The sequence below is a fragment of the Ursus arctos genome, unplaced genomic scaffold, assembly GCF_023065955.2.
Source record: "Ursus arctos isolate Adak ecotype North America unplaced genomic scaffold, UrsArc2.0 scaffold_1, whole genome shotgun sequence".
Classification (NCBI taxonomy): domain Eukaryota; kingdom Metazoa; phylum Chordata; class Mammalia; order Carnivora; family Ursidae; genus Ursus; species Ursus arctos.
In genome coordinates this window covers 71,625,447-71,645,356 of record NW_026622763.1, presented here as the reverse complement: position 1 = coordinate 71,645,356, position 19,910 = coordinate 71,625,447, and the positions used below count along the sequence as shown (strand labels likewise).

At 37.7% G+C, this 19,910-nt stretch overlaps 1 protein-coding gene across 1 annotated transcript in view; it reads left to right on the top strand.

Annotated features, from left to right (window-relative positions):
* Positions 1-19,910, top strand: part of DNAH7 (dynein axonemal heavy chain 7) — a 255,447-nt gene that overhangs the window by 135,010 nt on the left and 100,527 nt on the right. The window contains exons 41-42 of the mRNA XM_057316048.1: positions 3,866-4,738; positions 6,697-6,926. Coding sequence (XP_057172031.1) covers positions 3,866-4,738; positions 6,697-6,926 — 1,103 coding nt within the window. The remainder of the gene's footprint in view (positions 1-3,865; positions 4,739-6,696; positions 6,927-19,910) is intronic.

Sequence of the window (19,910 nt, the reverse complement as noted above, 5' to 3'; positions counted from 1 at the left end):
TTCCAGACACTTTTACCAAATTAGAAGACCAAACGTAATTTTATTAAATGGTTTTCAAGGTATGAAACTGGCTTACTACTTTACATTCTCTTTGACTTCTCCATGGCCTTTTTTTTTAATTAATTAATTTTTTAAAAAGATTTTATTTATTTATTTGACAGAGAGAGACAGCCAGCGAGAGAGGGAACACAAGCAGGGGGAGTGGGAGAGGAAGAAGCAGGCTCCCAGAGGATGAGCCTGATGTGGGGCTCGATCCCAGAATGCTGGGATTACGCCCTGAGCCGAAGGCAGACACTTAACGACTGCGCCACCCAGGCGCCTCTCCATGGCTTTCAAACATTTGTGTGCATAACATCTGATTTGCTTGTTAAATATAGTTATTCTGCACAAGTGACCCAAGGAAAAAAAAATTAGATTTCATCAAAGTTAAAAATTTTCATGCTTCAAAGGATGCTATCTAGAAAGTGGAAAAACAACTCATAGAATGGGAAAAAAATATTTGCAAGCCATACATCTGATTAGTGTCTCATATCCAGAAAACAAAGCACTATTATAACTCAACAGTAGAAGACAAATAACCCAATTTAAAAGTGGGCAAAGGATTTGAATAGACCTTTCTCCAAGGATGATATACAGATAGCCAATAAGCACATGAAAAGACGTTCAACATCCTTAGTCGTTGGGGAAATGCAAATCAAAACCACAGCGAGGTACACCTCACACCCTCTAGGATGGCTGGCATTCAAAAGACAGATACTAACAAGTGCCGATGAGGATGGTGGAGGAAGCAGAGCCCTCGTCCACTGCTGTGGCTGTGCAAAGTGGTGCAGCTGCTTTGGAAAACAGCTAGTTCCTCAAAATGTTAAACACAGAGTTACCCTATGACCCAGCAGTTCTGCTTCTAGCCATTACTCATGAGAACTGCACACATATGTCCACACAAAAACTTGTACACGAATGTTATCAGAATTATCCATGATAGAAAGTGGACACAGCTCCCATACATCAGCTGATGGATGGGCAAACAAAACGTGATATATACATACAACGAAATCTTATTCAGCCCTAAAAAGTAATACCGATGCATACTACAACATGGATTAACCCAGAAAACATCATGCTAAGTGAAAGAAGCCAGACACAAAAGGTCATATATTACATGATCCCCTTTATATGAAATGTGCAGAATAAACAAATTAATAGAGATAAAAGGTAGAGTACTGTGTGCCAGGGGGCACCCGGGGGGGATAATAAGGAGTGACTGTTAATGGGTACAGGGTTGCTACATGGGTGATGAAGAAGTTCTAGAATTAGAGAGTTGTGATGTTTGCTCAACTTCATGAATATTATAAAAAAACACTGAATAATATGCTTTAAAAGAGCGAATGTTATGTGAATCATATATCAATTAAAACAATCTGTAATTAAGGCTTGGAGGTAAATAAACTCAGAGCATAAATACAATATAATAAAAATATTCCAGAGAGTTTCCTCTCTCGCAATGATGTAGATTTATAATAGAATAATTTTACATCCCAACTTTTAAAAATGGAAGAGGGGGCCATAGAATCACAGTGTAGGGGCACCTGGGTGGCACGGCGGTTGGGCATCTGCCTTCAGCTCAGGGCGTGATCCTGGCGTTGTGGGGTCGAGCCCCACATTGGGCTCCTCCGCTATGAGCCTGCTTCTTCCTCTCCCACTCCCCCTGCTTGTGTTCCCTCTCTCGCTGGCTGTCTCTATCTCTGTCGAATAAATAAATAAAATCTTTAAAAAAAAAAAAAAGAATCACAGTGTAGAGAGAAAGGATCAGCGGAAGTGAGGGTGAGAGAGGCTGCTAAGGTGCTGGAAGTGTTCTGTATCTTGGTGGTGACATGGGTGTATAAATGTGTAAAAATTCTTGGAGCTATACACTTAGGATTTTTGTACCTTATATAAAGAAATAGAAGTAGAAAAATAAGATATTCCCATCCTCAAAGTTTTCAAGTCAGGGTCCAGAGTGGGCCCCTGCCATCTGCATTTTGGCAAGTACCACAGTTGATTCAATACAGGTGTGATGACAGTCCTTGAGAAACGCTATCTTAGGTTCTTGCTAGATAGCCTGCTAGATAATAGTATACTTAGTTCATCTTCAGCACTGATACCTGATGTGTGAGGTTGGCTTGATTTAGGTTTCTCCTCCTGTAGGAATATTGTATGACATCTTCAGTACCTCAATCCAAGGAGATGACTATTGGCATATGTCGGGAAACTAGATTGTCCCATAAAGAAAGAGCTTTTGAACCGGTGAGAGTATGCACAAAGCCTCACTCATACTATTTGCCTACACAGCTACCCCTGCTAGGGAAAGGAATGACACTATTCTGGCACCAGCTTGACCACAGTGAAAACACTAAAATCATTACTCTTGAACACCGTTAGGCTGATTTCAAGGTGCTTTGTAATCATTTTATTTCTGAATTTTATAATGTTTCCACATAGGTTGTCATTTTATTTTTGCCGTACGACTGGAATGTAATGTCAAGCAGGTATTCCTGTTTCCGTTTTATAGGTGAAGAAGCCGATGCAGACAGGTTTCAGTCATTTCCCCCAAAGGACAGAAGTTTTGCTGACACAAATATGCATTGCTTCTATCACATGTGTACTAGTCTGCTAGGGCTGCCATAACAAAATACCACAAACGGAGCGGCTTCACAACAGAAATTTATTTTCTCAGTCCTGGAGGCCAGAAGCCCAAATGCAAGATGCCACCAAGTGTGGGTGAATGGCTGCCTCCTCATTGTGTCCTCACATGTCCCTTCCTCTGTGTACCTGCAGGGAAAGAGTGGAAACTCTGTTGTCTCTTCCTCTTCTTATAAGGACAATCTTATGGGACTAACACTGTACCCTTGTGACCTTATTTAACTTTAATTACCTCCTTAAAGGACTTCTCTCTTAATATAGTCATATTGGTGGTTAGGACTTCCATGTGAATTTGGGGGTGGGGAGGGACACAATTCAGTCCAAATAGATAGTAACCAAGGGACACTTATACCACTTTGAGGAAATAGTTGTTTTATGTGACAAGCCTGATAACTATCTCTTACAGTCCCATAACATGTACATATCACCAGAGTTTACTTTAGTAGATTGCCCTCTGCAGTGACTTATAACAAAAATAATAGATGTGCAAAACAAACTTGGCTTTCATCTAAGATATTTCTTCTTTTTCCAAAAAAAAATGTGCTTTAAAAAATACTACTACTCATTTGCCAATAATTTTCAGAATGTTTCCTGGCTTGGAAAAAGGAAGGATCACTGCAAAGAAGTTCCCAGCTTCTTTATCTGTATCTGAGTGACCAGCAAAGGCAGCCACTTACTTTCTTTAGTCCTTTTATCCTTCTCTAGTCATTAATCTTCCTTTTTTAAAAAAAGATTTTATTTATTTATTTGAGAGAGATAGAGCGAGAGAGAGAGCATGAGCTGGGAGAGAGGCAGATGGGGAGGGAGAGACAAGGAGCCTGATGTGGGGCTCGATCCCAGCACCCTAGGATCATAACCTGAGATGAAGGCAGATGCTTAACCGACTGAGCCACCCAGCCGCCCCTAGTCATTAATATTCTTTGCATCTCTATAATCTGCTTCTGTTCCCCCAAATTTCCTTTATTTATTAATAACTGTATGTAACTATGTATTATCTAAATATATATCATCAAAGTTAATATTTAAAATAAATATTATTATGAGTCCGTCCTGATTATTTGGCTATGCTTTTAATAAAACCCATAGAAATTTCCTGGAGTACTTTTTATGTGACTTGAGATTAATCTGTAAATAAAACTACAGAAATAGAAGAATCAGTTCCTAATGCTGCTTCTTATTTATTCAGGTCCTTAGAGTGTATTATGATCGCCTTCTGGATAATGCAGATAGAAGTTGGCTTATCAACTACATTCAAGAAATTTTGAAAAAATACATGGATGAAGATTTTCATGAACTTTTTCAACACTTAGATTTCGATAATGATGGGGTGGTAGAAGAAGATGACTTGCGTAGCTTAATGTTTTGTGATTTCCACGATCCCAGGCGAGAGGACACCAACTACAGAGAAGTTGAGGATGTGGATAATCTACGGGTGATAGTAGAAGCTCACCTAGAAGAATACAACAATATGAGCAAAAAAACCATGAGCCTTGTCTTATTCCGATTCGCCATAGAACACATCAGCAGAATTTCCAGGATCCTGAAGCAGCCTCGCAGCCATGCTCTTCTTGTTGGTGTTGGAGGGAGTGGAAGACAGTCTGTCACCAGATTAGCTGCCCACATGGCTGACTATTCAGTTTTTCAGGTTGAAATCTCCAAGGGCTATGGTACTTCTGAGTGGCACGAAGATTTAAAAGTGATCTTAAGGAAATGTGCGGAGGGTGAGATGCAGGGTGTCTTCCTGTTTACAGACACTCAGATCAAAAGGGAGTCATTTCTAGAAGACGTCAACAACCTGCTGAATGCCGGGGAGGTTCCAAATCTCTTCGCGTTAGACGAAAAGCAGGAGATATGTGATAAGATGCGCCAGTTAGATCGCCAACGGGATAAAACCAAACAAACAGATGGAAGCCCCATAGCTCTTTTCAATATGTTTATCGATCGCTGTCGCAACCAGCTGCATGTGGTCCTCGCCATGAGTCCCATTGGAGATGCATTCCGGATCCGCCTTAGGAAGTTCCCTGCTCTTGTTAACTGCTGTACCATTGACTGGTTTCAGGTATTGCCATGTACATTTCAGATAGACTTCTGGAAACGTTGAATCTTCATCAACATCATGACTTTAATTTTATAGACTCCCCCCAAAAATGTAGTAGAGCAGAATTTTCTGATCAACGATAATGCATTGTATGAAATTCGAACTCAAGAAATCATCATAAGAGAAAAGCATTGAGCTCACTATATTATAGAAGGCTTTAGGGTAAATTTGAGTATCAGTCACAGTCCTGACAGGGAACAGCACACTGAAGTCTTCACTGAGAAAAGTTGAATGAAGAAACTGTTCCCAGAGGTGTAGGTGGGGTTAAAGGAACTGAGAGGGCACAGTGGAGCAGTTAGGAAGGGGTGGAGCATAGCAAGGAGCTTTACTACAGCTTGGGCATAAAGAGGGAGAGGGAGGAAAGCGTGTCACTGGGGCTCGGAGCTGTGGAAGTAGGATTGCCTGGCAGGAGCAGGAACCCAAAACCTAGAACTAAGCTCCTGCTAGAAAGGAAGGGAGGGTATGAATACTCCTACCCCTCTCTTCTTCTTCTAATCTTTTTCCATAGCCAAACCCAACAGGAAGTCAGAAGGAAGAAAGCCAGAGTGACCCTTGGCATAGTTAACTTCAGTATCAAGAAGCACAGAGCTGATGACACAAGGGTGTGGAGTGGGAAGTTTGTGGGCTGTGGCAGAGGTCCTGTGTTTTTTGGCCTTGGGGAATTTACATAGCCCCTCTGTTCCTCCATTTCCTGCTAAGACTGTTTCATTTTATTGAACTCTTGCTCAATAGCAGGTATATTCTAAAGGCAGGAAGTGAAAAGGAAAATGAAATAGACAACACTTCTGATCTCAAGCTTATTTTCTAGAGACAGACAAATTAAAAAATTATTCTGTCAACAGAGTGGCATATAGGGAGTAAAAGCCTTTCTGAAGAGGTGACCTTTTAAGAGGAAGCACGCCAGACAAAAAGTGCCACTACTGAGAGGATCTGGGCAGAAGGCATAAACTAGTGAAGGCAGGGGGCTGTGGAAGGAATGGGTGTGTCAGGACATGGAAGTGGCAGGCACAGAGTAACTGAGGGGGAAGCAGTAGAGATGAGGTCAGAAAGGTGGGAAGGGCCCAACAGGCAGAGCTTTACAAGTTGGTTTTGGGTGTGAAGTATGCTGGGAAGTCTTCGAAGGATTATTAATTGGAGAGTGTGACATGAGCTAATTTACATTTTGAAAAAAATCACTCTGGCAGTTGTAGAGAGCCACACAAGCAGGGAAACCAGTTAGGACACTGTTGGAATTGTCCAAGCAGATGAAAATGGAGGGTTGAATTGGGATAGCTGTTGTAGGAAGAAGAGAAAGGATATTGTGGGAATGGTACCTATAGCACTTGTTTATGGGATGGATGAAGGGTTGAGAAGGAGAAGAGGTATCGAGGATGATTCCCACATTTTGGCTGAAGCAATGGGTAGATGATGGTGATGTTTACAAAGCTGGGGAAGATGGCAACTATTTGGGGGGAGATAGGAACCACATTTTAGACTTGTCAAGTTTGAGATAACTTTAAAAGAAATCAAAGAGATGAATTGTTCAGATGATTCTGGAGTTTAGAGGAAAGGATAATAACATTTACCTCAGAGAATTATTGGGGAATCCAATGAGATGATACTGGCAAGGTGCACACAGAAATAGACATCCCATAAGTTTAGTTCCTTTCCTCTTCCTTGCTCCTACAATACTCACGAACAATTTCTCTAACCTTTGAATAAACCATGAAGAGTCAGTATCACTTGTACTAGCTACTGGCTCCTAAGTGTGCAAGTCCTTGTTTGGGGGGATGGGGGTTCCTCATGGAAGTGTCTCTCCTGCCCCATCCCTCATGTGCTTCTCTCCATTTCTGACATCAATAAATCACAAAGGACTGCAGTAGTAACAAACTTACACTAGTCACTTTGATCAAGTACTAACTCATTTATCTTAAATTTAGTCATGGCCTGAAGATGCACTCCAGGCGGTTGCCTCACGCTTCTTGGAAGAAATTGAAATGGCAGAGGAAATACGAGAAGGCTGTATCAACATGTGTAAAAGCTTCCACACTTCTACTATAGACTTATCTTCATCCTTCTATGTTGAACTTCAAAGATACAATTATGTGACTCCTACCTCTTACCTTGAATTAATCTCCACCTTCAAAATCTTGTTGGAAAAGAAAAGAAGGTAAAAATGAAATTTCATATTTCTATTTAGTTATGTATTTTTAAGGGAGTACGCATGAGTGGGGGGGCAGGAGAAGAGGGAGAGAAGGGGAGAAACTCAGACTCCACACTGAGCAAGGAGCCAGTCGTGGGCTTGGATCTCACTACCCTGAGATAACAATCTGAGCTGAAACCAAGAGTCAGACGCTCAACTAATCCACCCAGGCATCCCAAGATTTCATATTTCTAAGTAAGCTATGGTGGTTTTAAAATATTTGTGTGTACAAAAGTGACATAGCTATGATGTAGAGATTTATTTTGTATATACATACGTATGCGTTTGTACTGTGAATATTGTTAAATCTTTAAGTGACTTATTTTGCAAACATCTTTAGGATGGGGAGAAGGTCTTCTTTTGTGTAGATGTGTTGTCTAGCACATTGTAAATGCATAATCATATTTGTTGAAGGAATAAAGGTGTGCCACTCAGAGCTGGGCTAAGACTCCAGGATCCTTTGACAATGATACTGAGTAAACACTACTAGAGAGAGTTTTTTTATAAGTAATTAGATAATAGATAAAACTTCTATTTAAGTATGAACAACTGAAACCCAGAGACAGGTTTACTTATTTAAACTCTCATTTGAAAACCTCAATATGAACATCAATACACTTATATACTATAGAATGTGTCAATGTGAATTTTTAATGTCATTAAGGGTCATTTATTTATTTTTGTAGTTTCAAATTTTTATTTAAATTTCAGTTGGTTAACATACAGTCTGGTATTGGTTTCAGGAATAGAATTTAGTGATTCATCACGTACATACGACACCCAGTGTTCATCACAATAAGTATCTTCCTTAATGCCCATTACCCATTTATCCCACCCCCTGTCCACGTCCCCTCCAACAACTCTGTTCTCTATCATTAAGAGTCTGTTTTATGGCTTGCCTCCCTCCCTCTCTTTTTCCCCCTTCCCCTATGTTCATCTATTTTCTTTCTGAAATTCCATATATGAGTGAAATCTTATGTATTGTCTTTCTCTGTCTTATTTCACTTAGCATAATACACTCTAGCTCCATCCATGTCATTGCAAATGGCAAGATTTCATTCTTTTTGATGGCTGAGTAATATACCATATATATATGGAGAGACAGAGAATGAGAGAGAGAGTATATAGCTGGTACGTGTGTGTGTGTGTGTGTGTGTGTGTGTGTGTATAAACACACATACCACATCTTCTTTATCCATTCTTCAGTTGCTGGATATTTGTGCTCTTTCCATAATGTAGCTATTGTTGATAGTGCTGCTATAAATGTCAGGGTGCATGTACCCTTCAGTTCATTATTTTTGTATCCTTTGGGCAAATACTTAGTAGTACAATTGCTGGATTGTAGGGTAGTGCTATTTTTAACTTTTTGAGGAACCTCCATACTATTTCCCACAGTGGCTGCACCAGTTTGCATTCCCACCAACAATGCAAGAGGGTTCCCCTTTCTCCCCATCCTCACCAACATCGGTTTCCTATGTTGTTAATTTTACCCATTCTTACATGTGTGAGGTGGTATCTCATTGTAGTTTTGAATTGTATTTCCCTGATGATGAGTGATGTTGAGCGTCTTTTCATGTTTCTGTTAGCCATCTCGATGTCTTCTTTGGAAAAATGTCTATTCATGTCTTCTGCCCATTTCTTAACTTGATTATTTGTTTTTAGGTGTTGAGTTTGTAAGTTCTTTATAGATTTTGGTCCTAACCCTTTATCTTATATGTCATTTGCAAATATCTTCTCCTATTCTGTAGGCTGCTGTTTAGTTTGTTGTCTGTTTCCTTTGCAGTGCAGAGCTTTTTATCTTGATGAAGTCCCAGTAGTTCATTTTTGCTTTTGTTTCCCTTACCTTTGGAGATGTGTCTAGCAAGAAGTTGCTGAGACTGTGGTTGAAGAGGTTACTGTCTGTGTTCTCCTCTAAGATTTTGATGGACTCCTGTCTCACATTGAGGTCTTTTATCCATTTTGAATTTATTTTTGTGTATGATGTTAACAAAGTGATCCAGTTTCATTCTTTTGCATGTCACTGTCTGGTTTTCCCAACACCATTTGTTGAAGAGACTATCTTTTTTTCCATTGGATATTATTTCCTGCTTTGTCAAAGATTAGTTGACCATAGAGTTGTAAGTCCGTTTTGGGGTTCTCTATTTTGTTCCATTGACCTATGTGTCTGGTTTTGTGCCAGTATTACAGCTTTGTAATAGAGCTTGAAGTCTGGAATTGTGATGCCTCCACCTTTGCTTTTATTTTTCAATATTCCTTTGGCTATTTGGGGTCTTTTGTGGTTCCATACACATTTTTGGATTGTTTGTTCTAGCTCTGTGAAAAATGCTGGTGGCATTTTGATAGGGATTGCATTGAATGTATAGATTGCTTTGGGTAGTATAGACATTTTAACAATATTTGTTCTTCCAATCCATGAGCATGGAATGTTTTTCCATTTCTTTGTGTTCTTTTCAATTTCTTTCACCAGCGTTCTATAGTTTTTCAGCAATGGATCTTTTACCTCTTTGGTTAGGTTTATTCCTAGCTATCTTATGGTTTTTGGTACAATTGTAAATAGGATTGACTCCTTGATTTCTCTTTCTGCTGCTTCATTATTGGTGTATAGAAATGCAACAGATTTTGGTATGTTGATTTTGTATCCTGCAACTACTGAATTTATGTATCAGTTCAAGAAATGTTTTGGTGCAGTCTTTTGGGTTTTCTACATAGAGTATCATATTGTCTGTGAATAGTGAAAGTTTGACTTCTTCTTTGCAATTTGGATGCCTTTTATTTCTTTTTGTCTGGTTTTCTGGTTGCTGAGGCTAGGACTTCCAGTACTATGTTAAATAACAGTGGTGAGAGTGGACATCCTATCTTGTCCTACCCTTAGAGGAAAAGCTCTCAGTTTTTCCCCATTGAGGATGATATTAGCTGTGGGTCTTTCCTATATGGCCTTTATGATGTTGAGGTATGTTCTCCTCTACCCCTACTTTGTTGAGGGATTTTTATCAAGAATGGATGCTATACTTTGTCCAAGCCTTTTTTTTTTTTTTTTGCATCTATTGGGAGGATCATATGGTTCTTATCCTTTTTTATTATTATTATTAATGTGGTGTATCCATTGATTGATTTGTGAATATTGACCTGCCCTAGTATCTTGTTGAGAATTTTTGCATCTATGTTCATCTGGGCTATTGGCCTATATTTCTCTTTTCTAGTGGGTCTTTGGTTTTTGGAATCAACATAATGCTGGCCTCATAGAATGAATTTGGATGTTTTTCCTCCATTTCTATTTTTTGGAACAGTTTGAGAAGAGTAGGTATTAACTCTTATTTAAATGTTTGTAGAATTCCACCTGGAAAACCATCTGGATCCATCCGGATCTGGACTTTTGCTGGAAGATTTTAGATTACTGACTCAATTTCTTTGCTGGTTATGGGTCTGTAGAAATTTTCTATTTCTTCCTGTTTCACTTTTGGTAGTTTAAGTTTCTGGGAGTTTATCAATTTCTTCTAAATTGCCCAATTGATTGGCATATAATTTTTCATTCTTTATAACTGTTGGTACTGCTGTCATGGTGTTGTGATCTTTTCTCTCTCATTTGTGATTTTATTTATTTGGGTCCTTCCTCTTCTTGATAACCCTGGCTGGGGCTTTATCAATTTTGTTAATTCTTTCAAAGAACCAGGTCCTGGTTTTGTGGATTCATCCTACTGATTTTTTTGGTTTTGGTTTTGGGTTTGGGTTTTTTTTTGCTTGTTTCTCTATCACTTATTTGTGCTCTACTCTTTATTATTTCCTTTCTTCTCCTGGTGTTAGGTTTCATTTGTTGTTCTTTTTCTAGCTCCTTTAGGTATAAGTTTAAATTGTGTATTTGAGACTTTTCTTCTTGAGGTGGGCCTGTATTGCTATATACGTCCCTGTTACAATGGCTTTTGCTGCATCCCAAAAGTTTTAAGCCATCATGTTTTCATTTTAATTTGTTCCCATGTATTTTTTAATTTCTTCTTGAATTTCCTGGTTGACCCATTCATTCTTTAGTAGGATACTTCTTTAACCTCCAGGTATTTATGGTCTTTCCAAATTTTTTCTTGTGGTTAGCTTCAAGTTTCATCACATTGTGGTCGGAAAATGTGCATGGTATGATCTCAGTCCTTTTGTGCTGGTTGAGGCCTGATTTGTGATCTAGTATGTGATCTATTCTGGAGGACGTCCTATGTGCACACAAAAAAAATGTGTGTTCTGCTGCTTTAGGATGAAATGTTCTGACTATATCTGTTAAGTCCATCGGTCCAGTGTGCCATTCAAAGCCATTGTTTCCTTGTTGATCTTCTGCTCAGCTGATCTGTCCATCACTATGAGTGGGGTCGTAAAGTTCCCTACTATTATTGTATTATCAGTGAGTTTCTTATGTTTGTTATTGATTGATTTAGATATTTGGGTGATCCCAAGTTGGAGTCATAAATATATATAATTGTTAGATCTTCTTGTTGGATATACCCCTTTATTATGATGTAGTGCTTTCTTCATCTCTTATTACAGTCCTTGGTTTAAGATCTAGTTTGTCTGATATATATATGGCTACTACAACTTCCTTTTGATGTCCATTAGCATGATAATGGGTTCTCCATCCCCTCACTTTCAATCTGCAGATCGATCTAAAGTGAGTCTTTTTTTTTTAAATATAACTCATCTCATGAGCTTATTCTGTTATTTCCAATTCAAATATATTACTACATGGTTTCACTGAACATTTTCTCCTCTTTTTTATTTAAATTCAATTAGCCAACGTATAGTACATCATTAGTTTCAGATGTGGAGTTCAATAATTCATCAGTTGTGTATAATACTCAGTGCTTATCACATCACATGCCCTCCTTAATGCCCATCACCCAGTTATCCCATTCCCTCACCCCCTCCCCTCCAGCAACCCTCAGTTTGTTTCCTATAGCTAAAAGTCTCTCATGGTTTGTCTCTCTCGCTGATGACTTCCCATTCAGTTTTCCCTCCCTTCCCCTATGATCCTTTGTGCTCTTTCTTATATTCCACATGAGTGAAAACATATGATACTTGTCTTTCTCTGATTGATTTATTTCACTCAGCATAACACCCTCCAGTTCCATCCACATCAGTATAAATGCTAAGTATTCATCCTTTCTGAGGTCTGAGTAATATTCCATCATGTGTGTGTATGTGTGTGTACATACCACATCTTCTTTATCCATTCATCTGCCAATGGACATCTCAGCTTTTTCCATAGTTTGGCTATTGTGGACATTCCTGCTATAAACATTGGGGTGCAAGTGCCCTTTCAGATCACTACATTTATATTTTTGGGGTAAATACCTAGTAGTGCAATTGCTGTATCATAGGGCAGCTTTATTTTTAACTTCTTGAGGAACCCCCATGCTCTTATCCAGCATGACTGCACCAGCTTGCATGCACACCAACAGAGTAAGAGGGTTCCCCTTTCTCCACATCCTTGCCAATATCTGTTGTTTCCTGACTTGTTAATTTTAGCCATTTTGACAGATGTGAGGTGGTATCTCTTGTGGTTTTGATTTGTATTTCCCTGATGCCAAGTGATATGGAACACTTTTTCATGTGTCTGTTGGCCATTTGTATGTCTTCCTTGGAGAAACATCTATTCATGTCTTCTTCCCATTTTTTGACTGGATTCCTTGTTTTTTGGGTGTTGAGGTTGATAAGTTCTTTTTGATCTTGGATACTAGCCCTTTATCTGATATGTCATTTGCAAATATCTTCTCCCATTTCATAGGTTGCTTTTTAGTTTTGTTGACTATTTCCTTTGCTGTGCAAAAGTTTTTATCTTGATAAAATCCCAGCAGTTCATTTTTGCTTTTGTTTCCCTTGCCTTTGGAGACATGTCTAACAAGAAATTGCTGTGGCTGAGGTCACAGAGGTTGCTGCCTGTGTTCTCCTCCAGGATTTTGATGGATTCCTATCTCAATTGAGATCTTTCATCCATTTTGAGCCTATTTTTGTGTATGGTGTAAGAAAATGGTCCGGTTTCATTCTTCTACATGTGGCAGTCCAATTTTTCCAACACCATTTTTTGAAGAGACTGTCCTTTTTCCACCAGATATTCTTTCTTGCTTTGTCAAAGATCAGTTGACCCTAGAGTTGTGGATTCATTTCTGGGTTCTATATTCTGTTCCATTGATCTATGTGTGTGGTTTTGTGCCAGTATTACAGCTTTGTAATAGAGCTTGAAGTCTGGGATTGTGATGCTACCAGCTTTGGTTTTCTTTTTCAATATTCGACTGGCTATTCAGGGTCTTTTCTGGTTCCATACAAATTTAAGATTGTTTGTTCCAGCTTTGTGAAAAATGTCGATGGTATTTTGATAGGGATTGCATTGAATGTGTAGATTCCTCTGGGTAGCATAGACATTTTAACAATGTTTATTCTTCCATTCCATGAGAGGATGGAATGCTTTTCTATTTCTTTGAGTCTTTCTCAATTTCTTTCAGAAGTGTTTGGTAGTTTTTATAGTACTGATCCTTTACCTCTTTGGTTAGGTTTATTCCTAGGTTATCTTGTGGGTTTTGGTGCAATTGTAAATGGGATTGATTCCTCAATTTTTCTTTCTTCTGTCTCATTGTTAGTGTATAGGAATACAACTGATTTCTGTGCATTGATTTTATATCCTGCCACATTGTTGAATTCCTATATGAGTTCCAGAAGTATGGGGGTGGAATCTTTTAGGTTTTTCACATAAGATATGTCATCTGTGAAGAGAGTTTGACTTCTTCTTTGCCAATTTGAATGCGTTTTATTTCTTTCTGTTGTCTGATTGCTGAGACTAGGACTTCGAGCATGATGTTGAACAACAGTGGTGAGATCTACACTGCGGAGCGTTTTAATCAATAAAGGAGGACATGTGTTGTGGTGTGCAGTGGGTGTTATACGTAACTAATGAATCATTGAACACTGCATCAAAAACTAATGTTGTACTATAAGGTGGCTAACTGAACATAATAATAAAAAGAAAGAATGCTGTAGTTTGTCAAATGCTTTTTCTGTATCAGTTGAGAGGATCATATGGTCCTTGTCCTGTCTTTTATTAATGTGATGTACCATGTCAATTGATTTGTGAATGTTTACCCACCTTTGCATCCCAGGAGTAAAACCCACTTGGTGATGGTGAATAATACTTTTAATGTACTATTGGATCCTATTGGCTAGTATCTTGGTGAGAATTTTGACATTCATGTTCATCAGAGATATTGGTCTGTAATTCTCCTTTTTGGTGGGGTCTTTGGTTTTAGGATCAAGGGAATGCTGGCCTCATAGAACAAATGTGGAAGTTTTCCCTCCATTTTTATTTTTTGAAAAAAGCTTCAGAAGAATAGGTGAAAGTTGTTGTTTAAATGTTTGGTACAATTCCCCTGGGAAGCCATCCAGCCCTGGGCTCTTGTTGGGAGATTTTTGATTACTGCTTCAATTTCCTTGCTGGTTATGGGTCTGTTCAGGTTTTCTATTTCTTCCTATTTCAGTTTTGGTAGTATATGTGTTTCTAGGAATGCATTCATTTCTTCCATATTGCCTAATTTGTTGGCATATAGTTGCTCATAATATGCTCTTACAATTGTTTGTATTTCCTTGGTGTTGGTTATGATCTCTCCTCTTTCATTCATGATTTTATTAATTTGGGTCCTTTCTCTTTTCTTTTTGATAATTCTTCCTAGGGGTTTATTGATCTTATTAATTCTTTCAGAGAACCAGCTTCTAGTTTCATTGATCTGTTCTACTGTTCTTTTGGTTTCTGTTTCATTGATTTCTGCTCTAATCTTTATTATTTCTCGTCTCCTGTTTGGTTTAGGCTCTCTTTGCTATTCTTTTTTTTTTTTTTTAAGATTTTATTTATTTATTTGACAGAGATAGAGACAGCCAGCGAGAGAGGGAACACAAGCAGGGGGAGCGGGAGAGGAAGAAGCAGGCTCATAGCTGAAGAGCCTGATGTGGGGCTCGATCCCATAACGCCGGGATCACGCCCTGAGCTGAAGGCAGGCACTTAACCGCTGTGCCACCCAGGCACCCCTCTCTTTGCTATTCTTTCTCCTGCTCCTTTAAGTGTAAGGTTAGTTTGTGATTTCAGACTTTTCTAGTTTATTGAGAAAGGGTTGTATTGCTATGTACTTCCCTCTAAGGACTGCCTTTGCCACATCCCAAAGGTTTTGAACAGATGTGTTTTCATTTGCTTTTGTTTCCATGAATTTTTTAAATTCCTCTTTAATTTCCTAGTTGACACATTCATTCTTTCGTAGGATGGTCTTTAACCTCCAAGTATTTGAGTTCCTTCCAAATTTCTCTTGTGACTGAATTCAAGTTTCAAAGCATTGTGATCTGAAAGTATGCTGGGAATAATCTCAATCTTTTGGTACCAGTTGAGACCTTATTTGTGACCCAGTATGTTATCTGTTCTGGAGAATGTTCCATGTGCCCTTGAAAAGAATGTGTATTCTGTTCCTTTAGGATGGAATGTTCTGACTATATCTATGAAGTCCACCTGGTCCAGTGTGTCATTCAAAGCCCTTGTTTCCTTGTTGATCTGCTTTAATGATCTGTCCATTGCAGTGAGTAGGGTGTTAAAGTCCCCTATGATTATTGTATTATTATTAATGTGTTTCTTTGATTTTATTATTAATGGTTTATATAACTGGCTGCTCCCAAGTTAGGAGCATAAATATTTATAATTATTAGATCTTCTTGTTGAATAGACCCTTTAAGTATGGTATAGCGTCCTTCATCCCTTACTACAGTCTTTGGTTTAAAGTCTAATTTGTCTGGTATAAGGATTGCTACCCCAGCTTTCTTTTGATGTCCATTAGCATGATAAATTGTTCTCCACCCCCTCATTTTCAGTCTGGAGGTGTCTTTGGATCTAAAAGGAGTCTCTTGTAGACAGCATATCAATAGGTCTTGCTTTTTTTATCCAATCTGATACCCTATGTCTTTTGATTGGGGGATTTAGCCCATTTACATTCAGAGTAACAATTGAAAAATATGAATTTAGTGCCATTGTATTACCTGTAAAATCCCTGTTTTTGCATATCGTCTCTGTTCTTTTCTGGTCTATGTTACTTTTGATCTCTCTCTTTGCTTACAGCATTCCCTTTAATATTTCTTACAGGGCTGTTTTAGTGATCACAAAGTGTTTTGGTTTGTTTGTCCTGTAAGCTCTTTGTCTCTCCTTCCATTCTGAATGACAGACTTGCTGGATAAAGTATTCTTGGCTGTATGTTTTTTTCATTTAGTACCCTGACTATATCATGCCAGCCCTTTCTGGCCTGCTGGGTCTGTGTGAATAGGTCTGCTGCCTAATCTAATGCTGTCTAATGTTCCTACCCTTGTAGGTTAAAGACCTCTTTCTTGAGATGCTTTTAGTATTTTCTCTTTATCTCTGAAATTTGCAAGCTTCACTATTTTATGTCAGAGTGTTGATCTATTTTTATTGATTTTGAGGGGGGTTCTCTGTGCCTTCTGGACTTGAATGCCTATTTCCTTCCCCAGATTAGGGAGGTTCTCAGCTATAATTTGCTCAAGTATAGCTTCTGCTCACTCCCCCCTCTTTCTTCTTCCTCTGGAGCCTTATAATTCTAATATTGCTTCCCTTTATGATCTCTTGAATTCTCCCCTCATGGTCCAATAATTGTTTATCTCTCTTTTGCTCAGTTTCGTTATTCTCCATAATTTTGTCTTCTCTATCACTAATTTTTTCTTCTGCCTCACTTACCCTATCAGTAAGAGCGTCCATTTTTTATTGCATCTCAGCAATACCCTTTTTTATTTCAACCTGATTAGATCTTAGTTATTTTATTTATCTAGAAAGGGATTCTCTAGTGTCTTCTATGCTTTATTCAAGCCCAGCTAGTATCTTTATAGTCATTGTTCTGAATAATAACTTTGACATTTTACCAATATTTATATTTATTAAGTCTCTGGCAGTGATTACTGCCTCTTGTCCTTTTTTTCTGGGAATTTTTTCTTCTGGTTATTTGGTCTAGAGAAGAATAGATGAATGAGAGAACAAAAAAGAAAAAATAAAAATATCAACCATGACCCCTGTGAAATAGACACTAGGCAAATTAGAAGAGATCAGAAACCAAAAAAGAAAAAAAGGGGGGGGGGAGAGAAAAAGAGAATATAATAAAACAGGTACACAGAACAGGGTGATACACTTGGTCCTGGGTGTATTTTGATTTATTTGTTAGAAGACACTTAATCCCAAAATTTTAAAGGAAGAAAAACTTATATATACAAAAATAAAATTGAATACTGTGAAAGGAAGCAAAAAAATGAAGAATACATCTAAAAATATAAATATAAAAATGAAAATTAAAAGAGGACTTTAAAAAATAGTTGACAAAATAAGAAGTTAGTTGAAAAGGGGAAAAAAAGAAAATTTTAAACTGAAAGACTAAAAAATCATGAGAAAAAATTTTGAATTTTATGTACTATTTTCCCCTAATGCAGGAGTTTTTTTAGTTCTTTATGGTCCAAAAACTTGGTATTAGCCTGATGTTCCTGCTGGTCTTCTGGGGAAGGGGCCTGCTGCACTGAGTCCTAGGTGTCTGCCCGGGTGAAGTTGCACTGCCCCTTGCTAGGTGACCAGGCTTAGTGTAGGCTGCCTCAGGTTGCTCTATGTGACTTTTGTTCCCTGAAGACTTTTCACACTGCTTGCAAAAAAGTAGTCAATTTTTTGTTTGTTTAATTGCAGAATTCTTTTCTTAGATCTCTGGTTGAATTCACAGGTGTTCAGAATTATTTGATAGATACCTAGCTGAATTCAAGGGACCAGATGAAATGAGAGTCCCCTACCCTTCACCATCTTCCCTCTCTCCTAAAGTGAGTCTCTTGTAGGCAGCATATAGATGTTTGTTTTTTTTTTTTAATCCTTCCTGACCCCTTATGTCTTTTTATTGGAGCACTTAGTTCATTTATATCCAGAGTGATTATTGACAGATATGAATTAATGCCATTTTATTACTTGTTTTGTCATTGTTTCTGGAGATTTTCTCTGTTCCTTTCTAGTCTTTGTCACTTTTGGTCTTTTTTTTCCCACTGAAAGATTCCCCTTTAATATTTCTTGCAGGACTGGTTTAGCGATCATGAACTCCTTGTTTTTGTTTGTCTGGGAAACTCTTTATCTCTCCTTGTATTATGAACGATAGCTTGCTGAATAGAATATTCTTGGCTGCATATTTTCCCACTCAGCACATTGAATATACTATGCCACTCTCTTCTTGCCTGCCAACTTTCTGTGTATAGATCTGCTGCTAATCTTATTTGCCTTCCCTTTGAAGTTAAGGACTTCTTTTGTCTTGCTGTTTTTAGGATATTTTTCTTTATTTCTATATTTTGCAAATTTAACTATGTTTTGGTGTTGGCCTGCTTTTGTTGATTTTGATGGGAATTCTCTGTGCCTCCTGAATTTAGATGTCTGTTTCCTTCCCCCAGTGAGGAAAGTTTTCACCTATAATTTCCTCAAATAAAACTTCCCTCTCTTTTTCTGGGACTCCTATGATACAAATGTTATGCTTTATGGAGTCACTGAGTTCCCTATGTCTACATTTATGATTAACACTTTTCTTTCTTCCTTTTAGCTTCATTATTTTCCATAATTTTATCTTCTGTATCATTTATTCTTTCCTCTGCTGCTTCCATTCTCATGGTCATTATATCAGTTGGTTTCAAATCTCGGTTATTGCATTATTCATTTAGATCTGACTAGTTTTTTGGTCTTTTATTTCTGTGATAAGCTATAAAATTCGATGTTTAGAAATTTTAGTGATCTACCTTTTAAGGGGATCTTCAGTTAATGTTTGGTCCCATTCAAAAAATTATTTAAACAAATTTTTTACATTGCATTTATAATTTTTTTCATTGCATTTATAATTTTTAAAGGTTTTTATTTCCTTTTTGAGGTCTGATTTAACAAATCAAACTTTCCTAAATACTTAAGTAATTTTAAAAAATTAGTAAGTTAAACTAATACAGATGGTGAGCCTTAAGTTCTTTTAAATGTTTAATAATACCTATAAACTTTATGAGCTATTTTTACTTTAAAATGGAAATCTAGCTCTTGCTCAATTACATAATTTATATTGGACTATAAGGTTTATCTGTGGATCTAACAGACTTAATTCTTTTAAATATTGAAAATATATACTTAAAACACCAACATGCACAGATTTCATGACATAAAAATATTGATGCAAAGTTTAATGTTTGCACATTAACTATAGTTAATTCTAAATCTTCCTGTGCTAACCCACTATGTCAAGCATTTTGAAGCATCCTTTCCCGTATTGTCCAGAATGCTACCTATATCCTGGTAGGACACTCCTCATCCATATTTACAGTGACTGTTGTAATACCTTCTGCAGTTTGGGTGTCAGAGTTTGCCTAGGTACCATGATATATACTCACATGTTTGAATCATATCATTAGTGCTTTTTGCATCTACCTAGTTGCTACATTACTTGACTGAATTTTATAATTGCTTTGTCTGTCAAAATAGTTATCTTTCCATGTAGATCTTATAATCTTTAACTTAATGGAATTTTGTCTTTTTTTTTCTTCTTCTTCCATATTTCCCATCCAAGAGGATTATAACTTTTTGGAGAGTCTTATTAAATTTTAGCCATCACTTATGTCTCTGTACACTCAAAATGTTTAAGGCCATCCTAACTGAAAGAAATATTATGAAAATGAGATACAAAGTTATAGAAAGATTGAAAGTAATAGTTCTCTAGGCAGTTTTAGGTATTCTTATTTGCCTTTCAAATCTTCCTCTTTTTTAAAAAAGAACCTCTCTTTTATGGGGCACATGGGTGGCTCAATTGGTTGAGTGTCCAACTCTTGGTTTCAGCCCAGGTCATGGTCTCTGACTTGTGGGATCAAGCCCTGTGTAGGGCTCCACATTCAGCTGGGAATCTCCTT